Consider the following 24,671-nt stretch of genomic DNA (forward strand, 5'->3'; position numbering starts at 1 on the left):
CTCCCAAGAGAACCGCTTCCTCCTACAGAAATATGAAAAGATCCAACTGGTATTCACACTTTGGCCCGCGTTAGTTATGCAGACGGACATATTGCTCCCCGCACTGCGACATTTAATGAAACAGTGCTGCACTTTTAGGTGGTGAAATGCTTTTGGGCAGAGTGGAGAGGGCAAATGGGGCACTACCCGTAAAGACAATGACAGAGCGCTACCCCAATTGTGGTGGTGCAGCGCTTAGGTCCCGGGACTCCGTGGCCCCGGCCCTGTGCTCCGGTCTAACATTAACTGGCCGTGTTACTTCTGTCCTCTCACCTCACGAGATGAGAGGGCGGAAGGAACCCGGCAGTCGCACAGGAGGCGCGTCACTTCTGTCTGCCGGCGCTACATCGCGAGGGCGTATTTAGGTGCCCCACCAGATCGGGCCTCAGCCCTTTCTCATGGATGTGGCATCGGGGGTGGAGATCATCGGTAGTGGGGAGGGCTTAGGACCTCTTGGCTCCTGGTCACCCTTGTGATGAGAGCTGAGATACTAAATTCACCATAAGCAACAGAGGGGTCCTCAAGGCAGGTTCCCTGGATAACGCCAAGAGTGTGATCCTGCAGCCCTGAACCAACCTGTGGATGTACACACTAGCTTCGGGACTAGGGTGCCCAGATCGATGTGATGGGCACGGGACTCCCTCTCCTGGCCATCCCGTTGCTGCTCCATGGCAGCTTGGTGTTGGGGGGGGGGCGGAACCCTGAACATGAGGCCAAGGAACAGTGAAGTGTTGGGAAATGCTCCCCCACGGATACAGGTGAGGTACGGTTCACCTGTGTGGTCCAATGGAGTTCAGGAACGCCGGAGGTTCCTGGTGTTGTGGGTGGTAGCCATACACTAATTGTTCTGCATGATTTATTGCCTGACAGAAATTTGCTTTGTCTGATTCATCTGATTTATGTGTGTATCCTTTGCTCTGATTTATTCTGTTTAGTTATAATGTAAAACATTTAAACTGGATTTATTACATTTGAACTTGCCCAGTGTTGTTTCGAATTCTCTTGTCAATTTTGTAAATAAACTCTTCCACTGTCAAAGTCAGTCTGGATTTGTCGGTTTTCGTTGGGTGGGTGTTGGGGATGGGGCCTACTGGGGGCATCCGGGTCCTAAAAAAACAGCAATCACTGTGGGGCAAACACCAGCTTTAAGAGTGTGTTGATGTTTCTCCTGCAGTGAAATGTCCTCAAATCAATCCAACCAATTCATTTATACCTGTAAATAATACTGTAGCTCCCCTGGTTATGTTATTACTCAGCAACCCTATATTGCATCGCACTTAGAGTGAAATCATATCTGAAGAGACGTATAACTATGGTTGGAGCACAGTAATTCTGCTGAGCATTGTCTTCAGGTATGGTGGCAGGAGCTGTGTGAAATATGAGGACGTGAATGCATAACATAGGGTGATAGAAAGCTCCATGCTGCTCTGGCACTGGACACACATGAACAGTTAGATTTTCAGGGGAGGGGAGTTTCAATGCATCAGACTTCGAAAGGTGCGGGAGTTTTCTATGCATGAGACTGTGAAAGGTGTCAGATGTTTCCATGAACAACACTGGGAAAGGTGCCAGTGGTTTCCTTGCACAAGACTGTGGAGGTGCCAGGTGTTTCCTTGCAGAAGACTGTGAAAGGTGCCGGAGATGTCCATGCATGACGCTCTGAAAGGTGATGGTGGGTTCCCTGAACAAGACTGTGAAGGGTGCCAGGGATAACAATGCACGAGACTGTGAAAGGTGCTGGTGGTTTGCTTGCATGAGACTGTGAAAGGTGCCAGGGGTTTTCTTGCAGAAGATGTGAAAGGTGCTGGGGAGCTCCTTAAACAAGACTGTGAACAGTGCCAGGGGTAACAATGCATGAGACTGTGAAAGGTGCTGGTGGTTCGCTTGCATGAGACTGTGAAAGGTGCTGGTGGTTCGCTTGCATGAGACTGTGAAAGTTACTGGTGGTTTGCTTGCATGAGACTGTGAAAGGTGCCAGGGGTTTTCTTGCAGAAGATGTGAAAGGTGCTGGGGAGCTCCTTAAACAAGACTGTGAACGGTGCCAGGGGTAACAATGCATGAGACTGTGAAAGGTGCTGGTGGTTCGCTTGCATGAGACTGTGAAAGGTGCTGGTGGTTCGCTTGCATGAGACTGTGAAAGGTACTGGTGGTTTGCTTGCATGAGACTGTGAAAGGTGCCAGGGGTTTTCTTGCAGAAGATGTGAAAGGTGCTGGGGAGCACCTTAAACAATACTGTGAACGGTGCCAGGGGTAACAATGCATGAGACTGTAAAAGGTGCTGGTGGGTTCCTTGAAGAAGACTGTGAAAGGTGACAGAGTCAAGCTGCTGGGTTTAGGAGGTCAGCCAACCAGCACCTAGAGTCACTCTGGTGGTCCTGTGTTCAAGATGCAAGTCCAGTCCTCACTCCGGCAGAAGGGCAGAAGAGTAGCAGTCCTTTGTGCAGAGCAGCACAGCAGTCCTTCTCGGTCTTCCACAGATGCAGAGGTGTACTGAAGAGTTGGGTCTGCCGGTCTACTATTTATCCTCAGTGCCAGCTTTGAAGTAGGAGAAGATTCTGGAGGTTTCCAGTGCTAGAGGTGCTTGCAATTTCCTGCCTCACTGCCCTGGCCCCAACTGGTCTGGGACATAAAAGACTAGTGTCAAACCCTTTGTGAGTGTACAGTGGCAGAGGCTAGTGCAAGTGTGGTAGGTAACAGCTGCGACCCCCTATCAAGTGAAAGATGGTCCATCCTGCCAACACCCATTCCCCCTTTGTCTCAGTGTCTGGTACAATACACAAGGACCAACTGCCAGCTATACCTAGACATTTGACCCAAGATACAGGCTACAGGCACAAAATGGTTGGGGCAAGAACTTTCTAAAAGTGGCATTTTCAGAATTGTTACTTAAAATCCAATTTTACTATTAAAGATAGCTTTTTAAAATTATAATTCTTAAGATACCAAGCTCGACATTTCTACCTGCTCCCAATTGAAATTTATCTCTTATTAAATGTAATAAGATTGACCAATGTTATCCTGTGGGAGAGGTAGGCCTTGCAGTAGTGAAAAACAAATGTAAGAGTTTTCCCTATCAGGACATGTACAACTGAAAAATACATGTCCAACTTTTGAATACGCTGCATCCTGCCCTATGGCCTTTTAGGGCCTATCCAAGGGGTGACCTATATGTATTAAAAAGGGAGGTTTAGGCCTGGCAAAAGGTTTATTTTCCTAGGTCGAAATGGTGATTTCAGCAGCTAGCACTGAACACTGAACTAATTGAGTCATGTTACCAGGCTGTGTGGTCTGCTGTGTTTGTCTGTTCAGTTGAGAGTGGGGAGATCACACCACCCAGAGAAGGAGGTGCAAATGATTGATGATAGCTACTGACCTTCTGTGTAGTTGCGGTAGAGTAAAAATGCTTGAAGTCTGTGACAACAGTATGTGAACTGGAAGCAATGACAATTGTGGAAATGCCAATGTTGGTCCATGCGATGAGTTTGAAGTCCCTGTTGGAAGAAGTGGTGTGCCTAAGGGATTAGCACTTGGTATGGCTAGACCAGAGATAGAGTAAAAACGTTTGTTTAATCCATTATTTAGTATTAGGAATGTGAAAAAAAATGGAAACTCACACTTAATATAGTATTGTCCATACTTAAGGCAGAAAAATATCCCTAGGTTCATTGTAAGGAAGACACAACAAATGTATTACCAATTTTGACTGTGATACAAGAACTATTTGTGATGCTTGCTTGTACTTAGTGTCTAATCTTGGGACAGTAGTAATTTCAGAAGTGATGCTGACCGATGCAGTTGTGGATTGGAGGATGAATTATTCCTATCAATTTTATCTACAAAGTCCTCTTCTCTCTCTTGCAGACTGTTCGCCATGGATTTCCATACCAGCCCACTGCCTTGACCTTCGATCCAGTTCAGAAAATCTTGGCAATTGGGACGCGAACCGGTGCAATACGAATGTATCCTTTTCTGTAGACACACTTTAATTTCTAGGGTATTTGGTCACACTATAGCGGGACACATGATCAATTCCCCACCCCACCCCTGTGCAACTTTTGAGGTAAGAGACATACTTTTCAATGTAGTTGGATTATCTAATGTTTCACAAAGGGCTTCCTGTGTCCGTGATATTGATAGCTTGGCTGATGATATTGAACCACTGTTGTATTTGATGATGTGAAACAAGACATTTTGAAATCCCCGCATTGGTGTTTTTTTGGTAAAACCAAAGAGCCATATGTTTTGAGGCCGGTGGATAGTGAGGCATGTTCAGCATACCTACTAATTAATTTTTTGTTTAGTTGATTTGTAAAGTGTTTCTTGGTGATTACGTGTCCTCTTCCTGGATGACACAGCATCTGAAGTTGTGGAGGGTTGGGTCATGTAGGTTTAAATTTCAGATTCTATCTTTGACTGTGGTCAAACTGTGCCCAGAATGACCATGTTTGTTTTTGGACGTGTGAGGTAGTCCCGATGTTACCTTACTATTGTATTGCTGTTTACAAGAAAGACTTTGTGACTTTCATGAGCGTGTTAAGACTGCCATTATATAAGTAGAGCATTTTTATAAATCCTTCTATTAAAATAGGTTTCTTTGTGCATAATCAAACAGTTTATGGCAGTGGTTCCCAACCTTTTGATTTCTGTGGACGCCCACTTTATCATTACTGCACCCCAGGGACCCCCACTGAATCTTTATTGGAATCCGGGGGCCCCCACTGAGTCATTACTGAAAGCTAGGGACCTAATCTGTTCATATTATTTAATTTTTTAAGCAGTCGCAGACCCCCTGAGAAGGCTTTGCGGACCCCTAGGGATCCCCGGACCACAGGTTGGAAACCACTGGTTTATGGTGCTAAAATCATTCTTTGTTGCTATACCTTACATTGATGGTGTACTATGTTAATGTTCAAATGTTGAAACAACATCATGGTTGGTTACTAACCGGATCTTCTTTAGCTGGATGATGATACATTCTGGTTTGAGGGAACTAGTTATTTTGTAAATCATGTCTGCACCTGTAACCTATGTTGAGAGTGAGGTGTCAGGTCATCTCGTGCATCTTGTCAAAAGACCGTTCCGAAAAAGGACAAAAGTAATGAATGGAAATTCTTGAATCAATCTGAACAAGTGGTAATTCCTCTGGGTGTATCCCGTTCCATCATTTTTAATTTGTCTGTGCATTTACTGACAGGGATCAATTGCGTGCAGGTCAGTTTTGGGTCCACTCCAAAAAGGGAAGGTTTAGCCCAAACTGCTAGTCCACTTTCCCTCTGAACCAGGTTCTTACTTGTCCAGCACTAACTTTTTTGTCTGTGCACTGAAGAGTGATGACTGATTTCACCAACATTCGGGAAGGTGGTCCTGCTCTATACTTTGAAGGAAAGATGTTATTTCACCATTAAACAGAAAAATAGGTCATAGATTGGATATGTTTTTGATGATGGGCAATGTACAAATGTTACTGCTGGGATCTACCTTCTTCTCTGAATCCAGGCAGTCACTGCCTGGAGGACACTGTTATAACAAGTAGTGTTCAGAAGTTCATGGATATTTTTCAGGCTTTTCCTAGCTTTATCGCACTTTCACATTGTGCCAGCAGTTTGGTCTGATGTTGGTATATGTTAGGTGGTGTCTTATGGCTATTGACTGAAGTGCTCACTGTTGGTCAGATTAACAATGGTAAACTTAGACCTAAAGATTAGACCTAAAGTCTAAACTCTGAATTTTAAACTTAGGGCCTAATTATGCCGTGGCAGTCGGACCACCGCTGCGGTGGTGGTCTGACTGCCACATTATGAACCTGGCGGTCCAACCGCCGACTCCACTGTGATTAGTGATCCCGACGGGCTGACATTGGGTGCGGGTTGCAATCCGCCAGAGCTGCGCTGCACGCAGCGTGGCCCTACAGATTACAACCTGGGTCTCCGCCAGCCTTTTCATGGTGGTTTCACCGCCTTGAAAAGGCTGACGGAAAACCAGGTGCAGGGGGCCACAGGGGGTCCCATGCACTGCCCCGTACTGCACGTGGCATGGGCAGTTCAGGGACCCCCTGCCCAGCAGCCTCGTAATGCGCACTGTCTACTGTACAGACACTGCGCATTACGAGGGTGCTGGTGCCCCCTGTGGGAGGCAGCATTGCTGCCTGCTCGATTACGAGCCGGCGACAATGCTGCTGCCACTTTCCCTATGGGCTGAAAGGCAGAAACCCTGGTTTCGGCCCGTCAGCCCAGCTGGAAAGTCATAATGGGGCTGGCGGGGAGGTCACCACTACAGCGGTGGCCACCCTGTTGGGAGTCTGGCGGACAGGTGTTTCCGTCTGCCAAACTCGTAATCAGGGCCTGAGTCTTCTGACTTAAAGTTAGACTTCAATTCTAAAGTTAGACTTTTGGTCTAAACTTGGACTTCATGTGTAAGTTTACCTTGTGAATCAGGCCCAAAGTGTGTTACAAAGTTAATAACAGAGTTTCAACTACTGGAGAATGAAAAAGGATCAACAAATTCTGGAAGTTCCAACAAAGAAATTGTTTTTTCTTACAGCCGAAGAGCCATATGCTGCTGCGCTGGGGTGAGTGGAATTTGTAGGTTAAAGAAAGGGCTATTAAAAGATGCAGTTTGGTGGCATGACGAGTTGTTGACATGCTGGTTTTCTGTGTTTCGTTAAAGTTTTTACACAGTGACAGTAAATGGACAGCATCCTACCAAACTTTTAATTTTACCTATGACTTTTGGTGAAGTTAATAAGCCATGTAATTTATCAAGATTGCAAGGTTTGCCATTTTTGCAATAAACAAATGACTGGGAATAATAATTCACTCAAAACCGTTTTCCTATAGAAAGTTCAAGCAAAATGTTTATTCCTGGTAAAAGTGAGTTTTTTTCCTGGGATTTGTTCCTGTAAAAACTACTTGTGCCACATTGTATTCATACATAATTTTCACAAACCCTCAACCATCGAGTGAAAAAACATAATCGCCGGGGGAAACATTTGCAGCTTTGTGCAGCTGTGACCTTCAAGAAATGGTATTTCCTACAGCTATTTAACAAATTCCATATGTTTCAGGGTGGACATTTTTTTTTTTTAATTCAGTTTGGAAAACTGTGATCGATTTAAAAAACTAGTTCGTTTTTATTTCACTGAATTGGGGGACCCTCATATGTTTAATTGTCATGGCCAGATTTAGCATCTTCATATGATACGGACCAAATCAGCCCATAACTCATTTTTTTCATACTTTGTCACTGCTTTGAGAATCTTGTACATCTGAAAGCTTCTTTGCTGCAGTTCACTTATAGAGTAAGAAAGCGTCCATTCCCCAAGAATTGTTGTTGCCTAACACCTTCCCTGGTCTGCTCATCACCAGAGTCCCCACACATGCCTTCTTCCTGTCTCTAGCATCGTGCCACTGTTCTGCCACATGCATGCCACGTCCACTGACCAGCAAGCCATTCAGCTATCAGCCTTTTCCCAGGCACACACCCCACCCGTCCTTTCCAAGAATTCCCTCTGCCCAACCCAGTCCCCTACACAGACAGTCGTGGACGCCAGGAGCCCATAACGGTGTCAGCCATTGACCTTTACAAACATCTACCACTAGGCCAGGTTTCCAATTACTTGGACGAGGTCTGAGTTCTAATGATACCCAATACAGTTCAACTAGGATCCTGTTCTGGATCCCTCTCCCCCTCATCTCAGTACCCCTCGGACTCATGCATTACAGGACAGAAATGTTATCTGATTGCTCACTTCTTTAAGCTAGGGCCGTATGTTCTGAATCTCTAATCATACCTCCACTCATGGCTACATTGAGTAATTCTGGAAAAAATCACTTAGGTCTCAGTGCTACAGCCCACTTACACTTGAAAATGGGTCCCCCTTAGAAACAACCTAACTGCTTATGTCATTGGCTTTACAAAAACTGGTTACTGGCATTTGGTGCAGTGTGTGCCCACCCCTTTTGTTCTCACCCCTCTTTTCTCTTGTGTGGCATCATTACCCTTTCAATGTGGGCACAGACCCCAGCAAGATCAATGACTTAGAGAATGCTTCAGTTTCATGTCTGAGGGTCTACATTAGTTGGCCAACTAATTTTGGGGGCTTTTGTCCCCGAGAGCTAACTGTTCCATTGAGGATGTTGGACAGTTGTCTATCCTGAGCCCAGAATGTTTCGTTAGAATTTTTTTAGTCTTTTGTGTAGGTTCCTACATATTCACTGTTAAGCTATTCCTTGTCCACAACTATGTTTGCACTGTAACTATGCCTACATTTCTCAGCGCCAAAGTTTGTTGGTTTCCTTTTACAAAAGGCAAAGAGTACATTTTGTGGATTTATTTAATAACATACAACAAGTAAAGAATTGATGGGGGAGATTGACACTGCCGCAATGATTATTTCCTCTCTACCATCGGTGCCTCTAGAGGCAGCAATGCACCTGAGATAGCCTCTTCCCTTGGCATGGCACTTAGCATCAGCAGACTGTACTTTCTTTATTTGTGGCATTAGACTGCACTCCCGCTTTGTTCTCCAGGCCCCATGGCTGCATCTCATTGCTCAGGGCTAGGACACATTTGGAAATGGGAAGGACTTGTTCTGTTGTATCCTCACGGTATCTCTGCAGCTGATGCTGGTTAAGGGCCTGATTTAGATATTGGCAAACAGGTTGCTCCATTAAAACTGTGACTGATATCCCGACCACCAAAATATAAATCCCATTATTTCCAATGGGATTTAGATTTCGGCGGATGGGATATCGGTCACTGTTGTTACAGAGTAACCCATCCGCCAATTTCTAAGACTTTCGATATCCTGAGACCCGGCTATCCGTAGAGCAGACGCCCGTTAACCTCTACTGAGGAGCACACGTCTCCAAGGAGCTGCCACTCTCCCAGGCATTTGCAAGCTTGTGCTTCCTATAGACACTGAGATGGCCCTATGGCTACCAGCTCACCATCCCCTGCTATCCAGAAGTACCAAGAATGTTTGTATTTCAGCCTCTAGCCTCACTTCTGTAAGCAGTCTTCGAGTGCCGGAGTCATCCAGGAAGCAGCCATATTGCTGCATGAGAGATAATCATCAGGTCTTTGCTCAGCATCACAGCAAGAGGCCATGAGCTTGTTGGGCCAACACCAACAAGTAGCCATATTGCTTCAGGTGAAACTGTTAGGAGGTGATGCTGAGACATCCCAACCGGTCTCCATCTTGTTGCAGGTCAGATAGCCAACAGGAGAGAGGTTCCTTGCAAGTGTTTGTCAGACATTGTCAAAAGCAGTCATGTTGCTGCAGGCGAGACAGTTATCAGGTGTTTGCTAGAGATACCCACAAGCAGCCACATGACTGCAGGGGAGACAGTCAGCGAGCACCCTATTACTGCATGAGAGACATCCAGAAGGGGTTGTATTGTATTGTAATATATTATATTGAATGGTACCATTTCTATACCACTCTCCTGCCTCTTGTCAAGACACATAGTGTGTACTACATGTTGACAAAAGGCATTAAAGCAACTCCTGGCTGATCAGGGTATGATGTTGTGTGTTGACCTGTGTGAATATTTCCTCAGGTTTATAATTTATTAGTTGTGGAATGCAAAGCTGTGCCTGCAGGTGTGTCTGATTTTTCCACATGGTTTCCTTTCTTTAGGTTTCTGTCAAAAAACACTCTCCATAGTTCAGTTTTTCTCCAGGAGGAAATCCATTCGGGTCACGGTTGGGTGGAGAGGAAGCGGTCTGCTGGGCACCATCAAATTTCAGGGGCAGTATTTTTGGTGCCCACCCGTTGGACGGCTCTTCTTAATCTATCCAGGAATTTTGCGACATTTCCTATTTCTCCTGCTTTCTAATGTACACCGTCTAAAGTACTCACCCTACTATACTCTCTTGTTAGCGTTTGTCATTGTGTTTCCATCAAGACTACTTGTAAACAATTTTAAACAGGCATTTTATCGAGGCACGGGCCTTCCATTGTGTTACTGGGACTTGTAATGTATTGCAAGGGATTAGAATATAAAGTCAGGTATTTTCAAACCCTCACAGTAAAGGCAGTAAGACCATTTACACATTTTCAATTCCACTCTCCGAATATACGCCCTGAGAATCAATAGGGTCGTAATGAATAAATCGAAAGGCGCCTAGAGCCTATACGTGGCAGATAAAGATATAAAAACACCATTGTACTGGGTGCGATTTGGAAATTAAAGCAAATTACTCTGTGCGCTATGCATGGAGGGTTTCGGCGTCAATTGTAATGCTAATGAGATCCCAGTGAGTGGTTTCCGCGGAAAGATACTTGAGAATTAAAAGTTAACCTCTGTGTGCAGAGCTTGCACAGCGGTGGTTCTCAAGCTCTGCTCCTGCTTTCTTATCTTCCATAGCTGTACAATCCTGTCAATGTCGTGTTTCAGCCTTCATAAGGTGGAACCCAAACCAACAATGATGTCCCTCTTCTTGTGTCTACTGTAGAGGGATATTTGATCATTGGTTAATCGTGTTCACTCACACAACAATAGAGCTGTTCTTACCATTGGCATACCTCAACTTCTATGGTCCATCTTCTGAAACCGAACCTCCCTCCCTTACCAGACCCTGTGATTATTGCACTTAACGGCCAGGCTTTGAAGGGATTTAGATTTCAACGGATGAGATATCTGTCACCGTTGTGATGGGGTAACCCGTCTGCCGACTTCTAAATCAGGCCCCTTGTGGCTCTGTGCAAAACACCCTTGCACCAAAATTTAACAGTAGACCCCAATCTTGGACATAGGCGGGTCTTCACATGTTCATTATAAAGGTTATATCATCTTTTACATGTACACCTCACAAGTGTGTGATGTATTATCTGATACAGCACATATAACACATGGGCTTGACATGAATGGAGGTTTCATCACAGGCACGTCACCAGTCTGGCCACTTCCACCTGGAACTCTCTGCCTCCACATTTAAGATCAGAATCAAACATCCTTTCATAAAAATGTTATTTGCTGCAATGTCAGTAAATAAAGGCATGCCATTGATGGGATGCTTGCAGCTTCACCCAGCATAAATACTTGGTAAATGATGTTTTAATACAGGGGAATTACTGCAAACAGTCACGAGCCAAGACTTGTAATTGTGCTTCGTAGACGGGGCGTAGTTTCAGGAGGGATGTTTGGGGTGTTACACCTCCATAATAAATCTATTAGCTAGTAATGAGTTGGGTACAGGTGCGTTCAGTTGGGTATGGTGAGGTGCCTGTCAAATTTCACGTGGGATTTGTACTCAAACACACAGACAAAAACACACAACCATGTGCACTCTCGCCTCCTTTTTTCAAAGATTTTAAAAAATATTGCTTATTTCGCAAAATATTGTTTTTTAAATCCCCTAACAATCCACACTCCTTTCCCTCGCCTCTACCTCTTAATGCCCCTCTTATGCCCTGCACCTCATATCAGTGGTGGCTGCCACTGAACAGGGGTGGTGGGGCTGGACAGGGTGCGAAGGGACGGTGGGGGGATGGGGTCTAAAATAAATAACCAAATAAAAAAAAAACATTTACCTTTGAGGGGAGACGTGCTCGTCTCCCCTCCGTCCTCTTCTTCTTTCCGGCTGCACAGGCTCCCAGCCAATCACGACGCTGCTGACAGCAGTGTTGTGATTGGTCTGAGCAGCCTGCTTCGTCGCTCAGACTGGGAGTAGGAGCCTGTGCATGTTCTCTACTCAGCTCTGCTATACAGCTGGAGAACAAGCAAAGTGCGCATGTCTTTTTGGGCTGCCAAACACAGCTAGCCAAAAAGACATGTGCACTTTGTGTGCACATAGCCCTCCTCAGGCCCCCTCCATCCTGCCCAGCCCCACCCGCCCTACAAGGAAAAATAAAATGATAACGTAATGTATGTTATTATCATTTTATTTTTTATTTTTGGAAAAAAACTGTGGGGTGACACTCCTCCGCCTTTGCGGAGGAGCTGCCCCTGCCTCATATACAAGTACATTTTAAGGATTTAGAGGCCCTGGGGCAAACGTATTTTGGGGGCCCTCTCTTCGGAACAGCTTTGAATTTATGATCCAATTTCAGCTCTTTCATGTCCTCTTTGGCCAGGTCACTGACAGTGCACCGGTACACTTGTCCACATTTTAAATGTGTTTAAATGTAATATTTAGGGATAGCAATGAATAACACAGCAGAAGTTCACTAATGTTACTGCAAATGATCTCTTTGATACTCTCCCATTTCTCATATGTGAGGTCCTGTTTTGATCTAAAAGATGTTTTTATGGATGTTGATGAAACATAAACAGAACATTTCTCTGCAAAATGTCTGCTATAGGCTCTCACACATTACCCACAATAAAAATACATTCATGGAAAATGCTATTTGCAATATCTGTTAAGAAGTATTCAAGGTCACCAGGGCAAGCCTCTCTCAGGAACAGAGCTGGCTGTATCAGGGGCCCCTGAAAGGCTGGGGTCCTGGGCCAGAGCCCACTTTTGCCCATACCTTGAAACTACTCTGCTCATATATTTTAATATCATTTGTCAGCCTGACTGGTGGGAAATATGAAATCCCCCCACCCGCAATCTTCCTGACTAAGCTATGCCCCTGTTCATAGACAACACGTCAAGGAGGCATTAGGAATCAGGGTATATGGCTGTGTTGTAGGCTGTGAAGAACGGCCGCTGCTCGGTCGACCGTGAACCGGGAGGCCTGGATGTGGGAGTCATTCCTTGCCACGAATGCAGGGGTTAACCTCGGTGCATGGGTGGCCGCGGTGAGCCTGCAGGGAGCGCGTGGAGCACTGCAGCCCTGCCTCGCGCCTCTCAGTGCCCATTAGTAATCTAATCACGCGCGGGGCGCAGTACAGCGCGTGGCCCCCCTCCCAGCTAATCCGCGCATGATGGCTTTTTTTCCCTGCATCCCTCCTTGATCCAGGCCCGCAGCTCTCCATCCCGGCGGAGGCAGGCAGGCATCCGGCCTCCACGGAGCTCTCCACGCTGGCTTTTAATTATGTGGCCCGGGTTGTGATGTGAGACTGCGGGCCATGTCTGTGCGAGAGCCCTCTCATGGGGAGGGGGTGTTACTTGGCATTACAGCAGGAATAGCCAGAGGTCCACCGCGGTGTTGGTTGGTTAAGAAGTGAAATAAACCCTTTTGCATTTTATTACCAGGCGCGTAGCTTGTTCAGCGAGATTGAAGGGGTGTGAACTTCAGATTTGACAACAACCACTCTAGCACTTAAAGTTAATTTACAATATACGACAAGCAGGTGCTTGAGAGGGGCTATGGGGCAGTGGAAAGAGAGAGGAATACGGACCAATAGGAATATAACGTGGGGGAAAACAATATTTGTAATTTCTGTGAAAAAATCAATACTTTGAGGACTTTCAGAGAGGGGCACAGTGTGAGTGTGCTGTAGGTAAACATTCCAGGTGAAATCCGACACACATTTCACCATACCTGACTGAAAACACCTGTATCTAAATAATTACCGAAAAACACTTTTGTTAGCGGTGGTAACACCACAACACCCCCCAAAGCTACCCCCTGCTTATTAAGTTCAATGGTTATTGAAGTGTATTTGAAATTAAATGAAAACCTCTGCATAGCGCACTGGATGGGGACCACGGATGGGCGCTATATAGGGACGCACAACGTACTCACAACAGAAAAAGAAGTCAAAAAGGGGAAGGAAGGATGAGGAGTGCCAAACACCCCACATCTGTAGTGATCTGTGAGTTAGTGGTGCTCTATCGTCCTTGCTGCCTGGGAGAGTAGTGTACTGGGGGTCACACGGGACCCGTCTACTAGTGTTAATTAGTGGAGGAGCCTGTTGTGGTGCGAGGATGCTCTATAGGGGCCAGATCCACTCCATATGTCATAATGACATACGTCCCCAGCTCACACCTGCAACTGGCATGGATGTGCACCTTTGGAGAAGCCATCGCTTCTCTGCAGGAGTTGTATACTTCCCAGCGTACTCCTGCGCGCCTGCACTTACTCCTGCCTAGTGTTCACCGTGCTGGCGAGTACATGTGCACTTGCCCATGTTACTTTCTTTCACATTTTATCTACATGGAAAATGCTTGTTTGTTTTTTCAGTCATTAAGCACACTTGCTTCAGCATTCATTTTTCAGCACTAAAGTTGTGTGAGCGTTTTCTATGAACAAGCAGTGAGTTGTTTGAATGCCCACAGATATGCCCCTTGCCGGAGTCTGTGCCCGCTTCCTGGGAGCACACATTGCCCCAGCCCTAAGGATCTCTGTAGAACATCCACCCTAAGTAGAATTTAGGGTCAACAATCAACCACGGCTGAGAACCCTAGATTTCACTTTTGCATTCGTCTGCTGATCGTTTTGTGAATGAATCCCAGAATTTGTATCACACGTGCTCGAACTTTCCCCAGCTCTGGTGCCCACCTCCTGCCACAGGGCACCAGACTCACTTTTTACCAGCGAGAATGCCCTGGGCTTGATGTTTGTTCCTCTGTGGGCTGTTCCTCTCACTGTTCTGTATTTTCTTCTCACCTTTGTTACTGTACACACGAGTATATAAATGTATACATGCGTGTGCACAATAATGCAGCTGTGTGTACAGCACCCCAACAGGCGCATACTTGCTTGCACAATTGTATGTATAGCCTGTAGAAGTGTGAAAAGGGTCAGAGCGATGGACAGAGTCTGTGTGTCAGAGTGTGGGAGTGAACCTGTGAGTCTCTGCTGTTGAATGTGTATGAGTGTGTATGATTGACCGTGTGCATCAGTGGTATTACACAAAATAATTGGGGCCCCTTTTAGAATTTGATGAGGGGCCTCTGAGAATCCTGCGAACAGAATGGGAGAAGCACTCAGTAAATTAAATCACAGCGGTTGTGAAGGTGTCAGACATGGACACAGCCATGGCTGCGTCCATGTCTGACTTGAAACTTGTCAAGATGAAACTAAAGAGTAAAGGCTTTTAATGAACACGAAGAGTTGGCTGTCTTTGATGACTGAAAGGACCAATGAGAGTTTACTGACACCTTCACAACTGTTGTGGTTTAATATCTGGCGAGGTTGCTTATGGATGAGGGTGTTTTGTTGGAACGGTTGACCCAGGGAGGATAGCACCAGTTTGTAGGTACGACTTTGAGTGCGGTGACTATTTCCACAACTGTCCCCGTGTATTAGCCTCTGAGAATCCTATAGCTCACAGATACTTATCCATAGGCCTTAGGCTGAATAGAGATCACCCTTAAAGATGAGGTCTGCCCTGCACCACAGGACCTGCACTGGCCTGTGTATGCCACCTATGTGCCTGTGTAAGTGTTGGAGTGAACCTGTGTTTGAATAAATGTGCTTGTTCATGCAACAAGATGTTCACTGCGTCTCATGGGACCCATCCACTGAAAATTGGGGGCGCTTTTGGAGACATACTGCCTCAGTTTGAAAATATGGCCCATACACAACAAATTGTGGGAATGCCCGGGGACCTGCTTGCAGAGCATATGTTGAAGGCCAATCCATGACATACTGGGGCTAGTATGTGACTTTTATGATGGCCCATCGAAAGCAAATTGTGGATACTCCTTTGTAGGGAGAAGGTGGCTGCATTATTCAGACCGGTTCTGTTTCCCTTTCACGTGGAGTTTCATAGTAAATTATCTAATGGTCAAACTTGAGGCTTCATGTGTTCATGTCAGCTCCTCTGTTGAAAAGGACACGCTTCATACTACCGACCACTGTCAGCATTTCCACATGTGCTAACGTGTGGTGTCCAGAGGCTGAAAATAGAATAACTAGCCGATTTGTTTCTATACTAAGAGTGTAACTGGTTCCTTCCACCGTATTACAGTGACCCTATGTGGCAGACATATTGTTCTCTAAAATAATTGTATTGAGGGACTTATCCCTGATTCATGAAGAAGATTGTGAATGGCAAACACGTAGCATGCTGCTTCACAAAGCTTACATTGGTTAACTATTTCAAGAAACTACTATCAGGTGACATTAGTAAAATGTAATTTGTGCAAAATGGAGGCACATTAATTAATATGTTGAACATGCACTCTTGGCCTTCACGTTCCCAGGACCCTACAAGTGTAGAGTATTTGCCTTGTGTAGATTCTGCATACCTAGGGGGTTATTACAACTTTGGAGGAGGTGTTAATCCGTCCCAAATGTGACGGATATACCACCAGCCGTATTACGAGTTCCATAGGATATAATGGACTCGTAATACGGCTGGTGGTATATCCGTCACTTTACAGTCACTTTTGGGACGGATTAACACATCCTCCAAAGTTGTAATAACCCCCATAGTGTTAGAGAAACAGAAACATGAAAAATGTGTTTTTTTTTCTACATGGAAGCTATTTTCCCTGTAGTCTTTCCCTCCTGTAGACCAGGCTTCTCCAGCCAGTAGCGCGTGAGCTACTGCTAACTGTCCACCAACCTGTAAGTAACTCTCCTGTGTGGAGCCCAACCTACTAAATTAGAAGTTTGGGCAGATTTTTTTTCACATAGCACAAAGCAGAAGCTAGCCCCATCCACATACAATGCTTCTGCTGCTTCACAGTGGCACGCTTTCCATGCTTCTCAGTGGCCTGGTGACTGGCATGCTGGGGGCTTTCCTGGCTATAGCCTGTGGTCTACCTCCTGTTCTCATGCCTTAGAGTATATCTGTCTCACCCTATTGCCTGCTGCTCCCTTTGTGGTATTCCTTGCTTTGTCAGTGGTCAGAGGTATTTTTTATCTATAGCCCAGCTCCTGCCCACTCCCTCCCCCACTCCAGATGTGGTCGGTTACCCTTCCTGCAAGCTTCTACCTCTGTGGAGTGCTGGGGTAGCATGCGGTTGCTTTTATTTAGGCCTTTGCCTATTTGCACCTCTGCCTCTCTTCTCCTGCCTGGCTACACTCTCAGTGGCTGCCTTTTCTTCTGTCTTCTACCACCACGAGCTGTTTCACTGGAGACTTCCAGTCTGTGACTCAGGCTGGCAATTTCCGGGCGTGTGTGCTCCTGGAACACTGTGTATTTTAGGTTCCATCTGGTTGCAGTAACAAGATGATAATTCTTCTCCCTCTGGGTTTCCATAATGCCGTCTTTTCATTTTCTCTCTGTCTGTTTTCCATCACACTGCCTTTTTAGGTTGACACCGCAAGCAGTGCAAGTGCTGCATGCGCTTTCACTTGCGGAATTTATTTTTTACAGTAGAAGGCTTAGAGCCCACCCATTGTTTACCATTTGTTGGCTTTGTTGTCACGCTTCTTTGCTAACTCCTAATTGGCCAGCGCAGGCCAAGCATCACTTCCATTCCTTTCGGTAGAGCATGGATCAACCTCAGATTATTTTAGCTTAATTGGTGCCCTTTTGATACTCGTGCCATGATTCAGGTACTAATTCTTCTCCCCTCCATTTCCTTTCCCCATACTGCCTTCTTCCCACTTTCCGTTACTGCTGCTCCCTCCAATTCTCTCTCCTCTCTTGTGTTGCTTTCCCCCTTCCGGTTGTTGATGCTCTCACCCTCTCATCCAGCGCATCCCTCCCGTTGCTTCACCCACATGCTTTATATAAGATATTGCACAGTAGCGCATCTGCTGTGTAACATGGCTTAAATACAAAATTGAGATGACCCAGTCATCGCTGGCCGTGTCATAGCACTTTTTTCTTTCCTCTAAGCCATGATACACAGGAGCATTGACAAAGTCAATAGATCTCTCATTGGTTAGACATATTAGCTTTTCCAATGCTTGTTTCATTCTTGGAATCTCTGTATTCTCCCAGTGGCTCTTGTCATTCACTCTCTGATGCCCCTGGTGTCTCTTTCTCTTTTTCCCCCTTCTGTGATCCAATAGTGTCTCTTTTTATTTCCCTACCCATGTGCCTTCTACAGTCTCTTTTCAGTCTTCCCCCCTGTGTCCCTCTGGAATCAGGAGTTCTCACCCCAAAGCGGGACCTTTCAGAGTTTGTAGGTGTGCACAATTTCTCATCAAAGCTGCATGATGTCCGCACCAGAGAGAAGCTCCAAGTTAAATCCAAATTGTGGCTCTTTAGCTTCCTGATATCTCACTCCACAAGTACACTCGTGGCCACCCAGGCCCAGGCAACACTCCAGCAAATACCGCAGGTCCAGGAGTCCACTGGAGTGAGAGCTGAGTGGTTTTGGACAAAAGTGTCCAGTGTGTGACAATCTCAATAAGACCATTGAGAATAGCTAAGGGTGAAACAATGCTCCAAGAATTGCAAATACCAACCAGTGATTAAAGGTGCACGTCAAGGTTTGTGGTTCACAACAAGTGGCGAAGAGAGTGCACTGAGAGGTGCCATACATGCCCGAAGAGGGAGCCCACTGTGTGACACTTGGTGAGTGTGAAAGGGCTCCAAAGGCCAGAGTCGCGGTAATTGAGTGACATCAGGCTCCTTAAGACGTGAACCCAGAAGGGACATTGAATGAAGGCATGCAACTCATACCCATTGACAGAGCCTGCAGCAAGGTGTGAGACACAAGAAATCTGTAAGCTGTACTGGAGGAAGTGGCACATAAAACACTGATTACAACTCTGCTCCAGTAAGATTCACTCTGAATGCTTGAGACTTTGCTCCAAGATGTAAGACTCATTCGCAGCGAGTGACATTGTGCTCTAATGAGTGACACTCACACCTGAGGAGTGTGACTGTGCTCTAAGGCATGAGACTCACATCCAAGTTAAAGGCTATGCAGGAGGCAGAAGACCACGCTAACGCAGAGAGGCTGGACATCAAGCAAGATGACTTGCACCAAACAGAGAGAGGGTTCTGTAAGAAGGAAGACGCACTCCCATGAAGGTAGATGCTGGTTGAAGGCGCGAGCCTCGCAGCCAGGCAGAGAGGCTGCAGTTGCATCTCTGTCCCTTTTGGCTCCCACATGTTCTCCTCTCCTTTGTATTATGTTTTGCTTTTGCTCACATTCCTTTTGGTTCTACCGCAGGAGCCTTCCACTGCCTGGCCACTGCAGCTTCTGCCCCAGGAGGACTTCGGGATCCAAGGCATCAGAGCACAGAACATGGACGCAGTAAACTAAATATGAGCGCAAAAAAGTGTGACATGTTTATGTGTATCCACATAGTCACAGGTGACTCTGTGCACATAATTCACTAGACATTTCCCTGAGCCTTCCTCTGTCAGTCCTATGTGAACACCGACTTCTAAGTGAAAAGAACATACAGACAGAGGTTCTCCATAAATAGATGATGCCTCTACTAACATCAGTCCAATATTTCTACTTTGGGAGTCACCAATGCACGAGTCTCATTCATGAAAGTAAAATCATTGTGAATCAAGGACCTCTTTGGGCCTTCACACCACCCTACCTGTGATGAAATGTATTCCTTGAAGCAGCGACCAGCAGTTGCTTGTTTCCTGCTACCCTCCACAGGTGGGCATAAGTGAGGCTGAAAACCTAAACAGTACTTAAAGGTGATACTTTTTCTCTCTCCCAGTGAGCGTTTAGGAGGAAAGTTGGGTGATATCTTGGAGCTCCTCGGTGTCTCTGTCATTGCCTGTCCCTTGCTGTCCCTTGCTTAGCACTTGCTCGGGTCTGTATGCAGGGAAGTCTGGTAAAGGTCTTCTCTGTTTGCCACTTTCTTATTTGTGGCCATAGTTACTTAGTACCACACTAGGCCCTGATCCCTGTCGCTCTGGTTGCCCCTTGCTGGAAGTTTGAACACACGCAAGACCTTCAGTCTTACATTTTCTGGACAACCAGGGTTGGATCCGGTGCAAGTCCAGGCATTCAGACCCTCGCTCTGAGCTTCTTCATTTGCGTCTCTTCGGATAAAATGTAGGGTCCCTCAAGGGTATTTATTTTTCCTACTTTTATTTAGGTTTTGACATCCAACCACTCATCCCTATTGTTCCAGCCTTTCACGTCAATTGGATATCTTAATCTGAGTTTAACAGCTCTTCAGTCTAGAATGCCTGGGAACACACTTAAACTTAAAGCATCCAAGATGGAGGCCCTCATCTGTGACTTTGGCTCCCCTGGTGAGCTGACATATGGCATTGAGGTCTGGACCCTCTTGCATCTCTTGCTAATGTTGTCAACAACCTTGGTTTTAAGTTGGCCAAGGAGCTCCCTTTAGAAGCTCAGATTAATCTGGTTGTGTTCTCCTGCTGACATCATTTGAGAAGTCATAGGAAAGCCTGGGATTCATTTCCCTAAAGTTCCTTCCTACTGTAGGGGCAGCATCCATTCTCTCCAGAACTGATTACACAGATGTGTGGGACCTGGGTCTACCTGCCAAACCTGGGATCCGTCTACATATTTTTCATATCAAAGTTGCCAGGCATCTGGTTTGTGAAAATTTGACACATCTGAGATGCCAGGTGCAAAATTCATAGGTTATCAATAAACCAAAGAACACAGTTCAAGGGCCCAGATTTGACTTATATTGTACTCTCAGGGGACAGGGGCCCCTGCCATGAGCACCTGTATCAGAAAGTGTAGTCCCTTTTCTTTCAATGCCTCGATAGAGGTGATTCGTGTAAGGGAGCAGATATTTTTCAGCACTGGCAGCGAAAACTTGGAACCAGCTGCGCTCTAGTTGGAAATCCATTGTTGACCACAGTATGTTCCTAAGGAAACTGAAAACCAACCTATTAACCTATCAGGGTTTCTCACTCAAAGTTCTGCTGTCGTTTGTCTGCTCTCTCTTTCCGTTCTTCTCAGTGTTCCATTCACTCTCTCTCTCTTGGTGCTTGGTCCCTGCTTTTGGTGACAGTCAATGCTTTATATGTTCATTCATTCATTCAATCCAGTACGTCTGGCACTTTTGGCTTTTTCAGTGCTTGTTTTGTTTTGACATGGTTTGTGTAAAACTTTATAGGTAGTGGAGCTGCCTGGAACAATGTTGATCTCAAACACCACGCATTGTCAAAGTAGTCTGGCACTGCAGGCGGCTGGCGACTTTAGGGAGGTGCGACCGGTGCAGCCGCACCTGCGCTGACTTTGGTGGAAGGACGCTGTGTTTAAAAATAACTTTTGGTATAAAAGCAGTGAATTTCCTTGTGCGTCCAGCAATTTTCAGTCAACAGTAAAAATATCGAGATAACTCTGGCGATTAGTATTTGTTCTGGTGAGAGATTGGAATTCTGTCCAGTGGCAGATTGGCAAGGAGGGTCTTGTGCCTGCTGCAAAGAAAGTGCACCATGCATATCACAAAACTGACTGTGAGTGAACTGTGAGTAGCGCTATAACAATGAAATGTTTGTCAGAGAGAGGCTACGGAGAAAGGAGGGGCACTGATGTACAGTGGTAGTGAAGGGATTTGTGGAGAAGGAGGACATGGGGGAAGCTGTGCTTAATTTGAACCGGTGGTGTGCGGGGCACCGACACTTATTTTTGGGGGCCGGCACTTATTTTTCTGCCTCAAGCATTTACTGTGAGCAAAAGGCACACGTGGGAAAGACGGAGGAAAACGAAAAAGCGTCACAAATGAAGAAAACAGAAAGCTGCAAGAGTGAGCAGAAGAGGCAGGGACTGGCTGTAAAGGGATTAAAGAGGCCCGAGATGGCTTCAGGATTACGCTGCCTCAGTATTCCCTGCTCGCACCTTTCATTGCAGCAGCAGCGTTTTGGGCACCAGCATGTTTTTATGTACAAATTAAGCACTGGGGGAAGCGCCCGGAATATATTGGCGCACCAGGCACCGCCAGCGCTATAGGCGGCCCTGATAGGCAACCACTATGTGTGTAGATGTGCTCCTTGTGAAATAGCAAAAGCCTTTTACTGAGAGTGAGGTCAGTCAATGGCTGCCTGTAGTGGGTGGAGGAAAACTGTGAACAACACAACAGACCGATGGCTGGAGGCCCCTGCACATAAGTGTGTCATACATATCATTTTAGTGAAGTGAAACAAAAAGTTCTTGCCTAACACTAGCCTATAGCTTTAGTTACAATCGAAGCACAGGAAGGAACTCGTGTGTGCCCTGGAAAACCGATGCCAGTGCCCCGGGAGCGCTTAGAGGCGGTTGGGCGTAGCAGGAGCACGTCTGCGTTACGATGATGGCTGTTTGCTGACGCAGCTAGACATTCTGCCATAAATAAGTCATTAGGGGCCAGATATAGGAAAGGTTTTGCACGTCGCAAACAGCAAATTTCACTGTTTGCGAAGTGCAAAACCCACATCGCGATGCCCAATGCCAGTTTTGCGAGTCGGTAACCTGGTTACCGACTCGCAAAACGGGACTGTGAGTCGCAATTAGGAAGGGGTGCTCCCCTTCCTAATTGCGAGTCGCAGCGCGATGCTGCATTGCTTTGTGACCGCGAACGCAATCGCAGTTACCACCATAGTCACACTGGTGATAACCCATTCACAAAAGGGAAGGGGTCCCCAGGGGACCCAGGGGACCCCTTCCCCTTTGTGAATGTGGGCGGAAAGCAACTCGCAGTTACCACCAGAGTCACACGGGTGATAACCCATTCACAAAAGGGAAGGGGTCCCCAGGGGACCCAGGGGACCCCTTCCCCTTTGTGAATGTGGGCGGAAAGCAACTCGCAGTTACCACCAGTGTCACACAGGTGGTAACTCATTCGCAAAAGGGAAGGGGTCCCCGTGGGACCCATGGGACCCCTTCCCCTTTGTGAATGTGGGCGGAAAGCAACTCGCAGTTACCACCAGTGTCACACGGGTGGTAACCCATTCACAAAAGGGAAGGGGTCCCCAGGGGACCCAGGGGACCCCTTCCCCTTTGTGAAGGGCATGGAAAACATTTTTTCAGAGCAGGCAGTGGTCCCATGTTTCATTTTTTTCATTTTGTAATGCATCTCGTTTTCCTTTAAGGAAAACTGGCGGCATTACAAAAAAAAACCTGCTTTATTTAAAAGCAGTCACAGACATGGTGGTCTGCTGTCTCCAGCAGGCCACCATCCCTGTGAGTGCTGCGAGTCGCAAGGGGGTCACAAATAGCGACCCACCTCATTAATATTAATGAGGTGGGCCTTTGCGACCCCCTTGCGAGTCGCAGATGGTGTCAGGGACACCATCCTGCATCCTGAATTGCGACTCGCAAATTGCAATTCAGGATTTTCCTACATCTGGCCCTAGGAGCCTTTCAATCTCATGGCAGTACCTGAGATGCCTTCCTCCTGCATATAACCAGCACTTTCACGACCAAAGCTCTCCATAACAGCAGCTGCAGAATCCGTGCTGTCAAAGCCAACAGGACTGACCTTCGTATAATGCAAGCACCTAGACACACAACATACACGTACAGGCACGTACAGCACACTTTCCTGAAGCTCAGGTGAAATGCACACAGGTCAACATACAGAGGCCCAGATTTTCCAATATTTGGGAACACTGCTGGGATATCTGGTGCTTTGCATGGTGGTGACGTGCGCAAATGCCCGGGCAGTCTTTTGTCCTGCCACCACTCAGCACCATTACTCCATGCCCACCTCTCAGCACACTAACTCTATGCCAACAGTTTGCATGGGCGTTCATCTCCTCAGTCAGGGAGGTAAGTCCGCCCTGGGGAAAAAGCACAAGATGTGGCATCACTATTATCCGGACGGTTTTACCTCCCAGAAAGTGCCAGAGGCCTCCGCATGAGGCCTTCGGAAGAGGTAAATGTTCAAGAAACCTAACTGGATGCGGACCAATATAACCACAAGCAACACCAACCAGTGGTGCTATGGTGCTCCCAAGACCAGAAAGCTAGCAGTCTGTATCCATGCCCCTTCTCAGCACCAGTACTCCATGCCCCCTCTCAGCACCATAACTCTCTGCCCACCTCTCAGCACCATTGCTCTATGCCCACCTCACAGCACCATTACACCATGCCCACCTCTCAACACCATAACGCTCTGCCTACCTCTCAGCACCATTACTCCACGCCCACCTCTTAGCACCATTACTCCATGCCCGCTTCTCAGCACCATTACTCTATGCCCACCTCTCAGCACCATTACTCTATGCCCACCTCTTAGCACCATTGCTCCATGCCCGCTTCTCAGCACCATTACTCTATGCCCACCTCACAACACCATTACTCCAGGTCCACCTCTCAGCACCATAACTCTATGCCCACCTCTCAGCACCATTGCTCCATGCCCACCCCAACACCATTACTCCATGGCCACCACTCAGCACCATTACTCCATGCCCACCTCTCAGCACACTAACTCTATGCCCACCTCTCAGCACCATTACTCCATGCCCACCTCTCAGCACCATAACTCTATGCCCACCTCTCAGTACCGTTACTCAATGGCCACCTCTCAGCACCATTACTCCATGGCCACCTCTCAGCACCATAACTCTATGCCCACCTCTCAGTACCATTACTCCATGCCCACCTCTCAGCACCATTACTCCATGCCCACCTCTCAACACCATAACTCTATACCCACCTCTCAGCACCATTACTCTATGCCCATCTCTCAACACCATAACTCTATGCCCACCTCTCAGCACCATTACTCCATACCCACCTCTCAACACCATTACCCCATGCCCACCTCTCAGCACCATTACTTCATGCTCACCTCTCAACACCATAACTCTATGCCCACCTCTCAGCACCATTGCTCCATGCCCACCCCCAACACCATTACTCCAGGCCCACCTCTCAACACCATAACTCTATACCCACCTCTCAGCACCATTACTCTCTGCCCACCTCTTAGCACCATTACTCCA

General features: G+C 46.7%; 1 protein-coding gene across 5 annotated transcripts in view; it reads left to right on the top strand.

The window, feature by feature from the left end:
* Positions 1-24,671, top strand: part of STXBP5L (syntaxin binding protein 5L) — a 1,301,131-nt gene that overhangs the window by 56,695 nt on the left and 1,219,765 nt on the right. For all 5 annotated transcript variants that reach the window (XM_069202705.1, XM_069202706.1, XM_069202709.1 and 2 more), the window contains exon 2: positions 3,901-3,998. In XM_069202705.1, the coding sequence (XP_069058806.1) occupies positions 3,901-3,998 (98 nt within the window). The remainder of the gene's footprint in view (positions 1-3,900; positions 3,999-24,671) is intronic.

Source organism: Pleurodeles waltl, chromosome 8 (genome assembly GCF_031143425.1).
Source record: "Pleurodeles waltl isolate 20211129_DDA chromosome 8, aPleWal1.hap1.20221129, whole genome shotgun sequence".
NCBI lineage: Eukaryota > Metazoa > Chordata > Amphibia > Caudata > Salamandridae > Pleurodeles > Pleurodeles waltl.